This window comes from Bison bison, unplaced genomic scaffold (genome assembly GCF_000754665.1).
Source record: "Bison bison bison isolate TAMUID 2011002044 unplaced genomic scaffold, Bison_UMD1.0 scf7180017855312, whole genome shotgun sequence".
Lineage (NCBI taxonomy): Eukaryota > Metazoa > Chordata > Mammalia > Artiodactyla > Bovidae > Bison > Bison bison.
Genome location: NW_011485885.1, coordinates 4,982 through 9,979, shown reverse-complemented (window position 1 = coordinate 9,979; position 4,998 = coordinate 4,982). Strand labels below are relative to the sequence as shown.

Sequence of the window (4,998 nt, the reverse complement as noted above, 5' to 3'; positions counted from 1 at the left end):
CTTCCCGTTTTATTGAGTATTATTCATATACAGCACTGTATACGTTTAAGGTGTACAGTATAATGATGTGGCTTAAATACATCATGAAATCATGACCACAGTAGGTTTAGTGAACATCCATCATCTCCTATAGATACAAAATTAAAGAAATAGAAAAAGAAATTTTTCCTTTTGATGAGAGCTCTTAGGATTTGACTCACAACAACTTTTCTTTGTAACATACAGCAGTGTTAATCATCTTTATCATGTTGTACATTACATCCCTATGTGCTGATACTTTTAAACTCCTGTCCCCAAAGTGACAGTGGAAATGATCATATTTAAATGATCTTAAAAATATAGAGGTTATATAGCAAGATAATGCTGGGTCTTCATAAGGTAAGCTAGTAGAGACCAGAGAACATACTCTATGGACCAGGTTAACCCCCACCAAGGGGTCCGGGGATGCCCTGTAGTCTTACCTTATGCTAAAATCTCTACTGGGGTTGCTGGGCTATGGCTGATTTCTAACACATTTACCTACCTGCCATTGGTCTCATAGAACCCAGATTATTGACTGGTCAAGGTTCAGAGTGGTTCAGCCAGATGGATAGTAGCATGAGTCACACTGGACAACCCAGTTTTGTTATTACTTTATCATTGAATGCTTTAATGAGTCCCTTAGCTTTTTCCCTTTCTCCCTTAGCTTTTTTAGACAGAGAGCACTACTTTAAGAGTCATAAATATTTTTGGTGGTATGGTTCAAATAGTGCCTCAGTTTGTATAGTCAGTGGCTGGAATGAATTAGTTTACTTTTGTTTCATGTATTCTTATGTCCAATTTGAATTATTTAGGTCCTTTGCTTTCCTGCCGTTGTTTGGCTTTGGGCCATTAGTCTAAGGCTCATTAGCACCTCCACCAGAGCTTAAACTGGGGAATAAAAAGAGAAACTTAAATTGGACCATACATTTTGCTTCTGAAGCCCTAGTAGAAGGTTTAACAGCAGACACTGAAAATCACTTGTGTACAGTGATCTCTCTACGGATTGCAAAATCACAGAAGCCTTGCTTGTGAATATATTAATAATGTGTAATCTGTGACCTGTAGTCACTGCTTCTAGGACCGTGTATAGTAGTGCCAGGTTAATTAGAAGAGAAACTGGATTTTAGTTTAGTGAAAATATCTGGTTAAAGGTTTACCAGGCTCTGAATCTAAGTTGCACTATAGACAAAATGCAAGTATGCTATTCTTTGTCAATGAAACAAAATTATATATGTTTATACTTAATACCAGAGAAGAAATTCCTAAAAAAATACATGAAGTGAAATGTTCAGACTCATTTTTTTTTTTTGTAAACGTCCCCGTTACCTTATTTCTTTAAGGTAATCAACAGTGTCAGAAGACCAGATTTCACAGCATGAGTCATGTTCTGTGTTTTTGAATGAATACAGATTCACCAAGCAAGCAGGTTTTATTGCAAATGGAATCTTTTAACCCAGGGCACACCATCAGTCTGGTTAGAATAAGAAAGTATTTATATTCAGATTATCTGCTTGGTGGCCAAATGTTAATCCAAGCCTGTTTCTTCCTGCCAACTAGCAGAGAGCGTGTCCTTCAGCTTCCCAGCCAATATGTGCTTTAGGAAAGTAAATTCATTTTAATATTAGTCTAGGCAAAATGCTGCAGGAGGAAAAATCACATATGTTCCAAAGGCAAATATAAAGGTCTTTTGATTTTCCAATGTCTTAGATTATCTGTGCAACTGTTTTCAGTACTTTGAATAATTTCATATTTTAGACCCGTTTTGCCATTTGGGTGAAAAAAATACTAGAGCCAGCTAAATTTTCCAAACTTCTTACTTAAAAGTGGTATTATTAATGATGCATTTGACAGCAGTAAGCATAGAGTAGGAGGACTGTGGAATATACTGTTTCCATTTTTATTTTTACTTTTCCAAAGGCTATTTGTATTCTGTTTCCACCTGAAAACAATCCACAAGCAATAGAAAAAAAGGACATTTTGAAGGAAACTAGAAGAGTAGAGAAACTGGGTTAGGGAAAGTTACATTTTATTAAGGGTGGTACAGAGCCCAGAAACTTCCAAATGAACCATAGGTTATTTAACAATGGAAATATATTAATTTGGAAATTTATAGAAACGTTGCTATTAAAGTCATAATGCTTAGTCTCAGAGCAATTAGATCAGGATGGGCTTTTGCAAAGGAGCTAGTGACCAAACTTAAACTAGAACCCATACTTGCTGATTCACAATTCCTTCTCCAATCCTTTGCTTTGTTTCCTTTTCAAAAATAAAAAAGTATGGGAATTCCCTCGTGGTCAAGCAGTTAGGACTGTGCTCTCACTGCCAAGGGCCTGGGTTCAATTCCTGGTCAGGGAACTAAGATCCCAGAAGCCTCATGGCAGGGGCAAAAGTTAAAAAAAATAAAAAGTATGTCTGTGTCGATCCTAAAACTGCCTGACTCCCTCGCCAGCTTTCTCTCATCATGTTCTTGCTCTTTGTGCTGTAGCAACAGTATCCTGCTTTTGGCTCCTAGGCATACCCATGCTTCTTCCCCAACTTTACCCAGTTAATGCCTACTCATCTTTCAGATGACTGCTCAAATATCACTTTGAGGGAGCCTCATTTCTCCGTATTCCTCCAAATTAGATCTGGTCACCCATGTTATATACTCTAAGAACCCCTTGCATCTTTTCCTGCTTTGATCACAAATTTGAATTATATATTTATTAGTATGGTTATTTAAGTGTGCGTCTCCTGTACTATACTGTAAATTAGATGCAGGCAGGGATCATGTGTGTCTTATATCCCTTTGTATTTCTGATATCTAGCATACATTCTGCACTTGGCAGGTACTCAGTAAATATCAGAAGAAGTGAAATGAGTGGATGAGTGAATTCAGGCCAAATCTAGAGCATAGAGATTACATGTTGGATTGACAGGAGTCACAGCTAGGAGGGCAGCCTGGGTCAGATTTTGAGGCCTGTGAATTGTGACTGCTAAAGTCTGAAGCTGGATTCATGATGCAGGTGAGCTTGATCGTTGGGAGACGTGGTCGCCTGGACCGGATGGGTCAGGTATCCCCAGACTGGGTTCTAGAGGCTCTTGATGCCCAGATCAGGAGTCTTAGTGGAAAGAGAGGAGCAGAAGCCAGTTATCAGGATTAAAGGGGCAAATAGTCTGTGAGGGTATTGAGACCATGGATCCAGAGCATTCCATGTAAATGCTTGACTGGATGGTAACTGAAGGAATTAAAGAAAGGAGCCTTTTAGGAATAGGAGGGAGACGTTTGCGTTTTGAAAGCGAGAAGAAAGGAAATAGTCTAAGAAAGTCATAAAATCAGAAGAACATAAAAGGCAAATGATGGAGGAGAGTAGGAAAAAAAAATGTGTCTTTTAATGTAGGACCTCTTGGGAGTGGGGAAGTAACAAAATCCAGAGCAGTTGAAAGATGGTTTGGGAATGGAGGGACAGTGAAGCAGTATACTTGCTAGAATACTTCCAACAGTCCAGAGTGCCTCCAAGAGTAACCATTCCTCTTACCTGAAGGCTGACAGGAAGGTAAGAATATTAAGATAAAGAGAAAAATAATTTAAAAAAGAAATATAAGGGTAGAAATCTCTTGAACTGAAGGTAGGGGAACTCCCTCACAAAAACCATGACACATCCAGAAGAACATTTACTGGTACATTGGACCTTCCAGTGCCTCCACGAGAGCACCCAAATAATAAAGAGCCTGGAGTGTCTGACTTGGGCTGTGACATTGTCCTCTCTCAGATGTCTGAACACAGGACATTCTGTAGTTTGTTGTTGCTTTTATGCTGTTTATGATTTGCCAGTGCTGTACTGATCCACGAGTTCCTGAAACCATGTCGTTGCATGTTATGTTTGCCCTTACCCTGACAGATGCATCTGCTTATAATTCTTTTTGCTTTGTCCTCAGTTCAGATATTTTGGATGGCAGTAATAGCGGCAGTGGCTTGTCCTCAGAATCGCTGGCTAAAGGCAGCACAACTGCAGATGCTCCAGTAGCATGCTCCAATTCATGTTCTCCGTTCATCTTGATGGAAGATCTCTCACCCAAGTGACTTACCCATTTCTGATTCAGTGTTCTAACTGCTGTTTCCTGCATAATACATTCAGGGAGGAACGCAGAGAACTTTGATCCATAATGAGGATTAAAGTGTTACTGATCTAAACCATTTTGATGCCAGTATGTTTTGGCACCACTTTTCTCTAAAGTTTGATTTTATAAGTGTAGTAACCTTACTTACGTTTCTTTACGCTGATCTCATTTTGAGCTAGTAATGAAATCTCAAATACTCATTTTTGATTGCTTAGAGTATATACATATATATATAAAATTTCTCAGTGCTTCAAAGAGCACCTATTTTAGAGTCTATAGTTTAAGGAAAGCACTAATATGGATTTTCAATAATGGTTCTTTTCCCCAGCAGTGACATGACAGCTGGAGTTGATCAGAAATTCTCTTGCTTGAGAGATTTTTGTTGTTGTTGTTCATAAGTCTCAAATCTCTTTACCTCACAATATTAGATTAATTGCTTTTGATGATATTACATTTTTATTTTTCTGCATCAGCTTAAAGTACATTATTTTGTTTCCCTTTCATGTTTGACCCGCTTCCTTGCCATTTCTCACAGAGGGGACAAAACATGTCGTTGCTCTCGTTACTATCCATATCGCTTCATTTCTATTGGAGTATAGGATGTGAGGATTGATTATAGTGCTAAGAATGTAAACAGACTTACAGGATGCTGGATTTAGTCACCACAGCTTCTTATGACTTATCTACCCCAGTTGATATTGTTCTCCTCAAACCTGTTGCCCTAAGGAATATATAAAATATTGTTAATGTTTCTAGGTGGTGTTTTCAAGGAGAAGAAATTCCTGCCTTGACCAGATGTGTGGAGCACCTACAAATGAATGAATAATGTTATTTACACACAAACCACTATGTAGAAAAGCATACATGGAGCTTGAC

General features: G+C 38.3%; 1 protein-coding gene across 6 annotated transcripts in view; it reads left to right on the top strand.

Annotated features, from left to right (window-relative positions):
* Nucleotides 1-4,992, top strand: part of FAM122B (family with sequence similarity 122B) — a 22,231-nt gene extending 17,239 nt beyond the window's left edge. For 3 of the 6 annotated variants that reach the window (XM_010858582.1, XM_010858577.1, XM_010858568.1), the window contains exon 10: nt 4,879-4,992. In XM_010858582.1, the coding sequence (XP_010856884.1) occupies nt 4,879-4,948 (70 nt within the window). In that variant the 3' untranslated portion in view covers nt 4,949-4,992. Of the gene's footprint in view, nt 1-3,939 lie in introns of all 6 variants that reach the window. The other 3 variants (XM_010858558.1, XM_010858551.1, XM_010858545.1) reach the window with 1 other exon arrangement.
* The last annotated feature ends 6 nt before the right edge of the window (nt 4,993-4,998 follow it).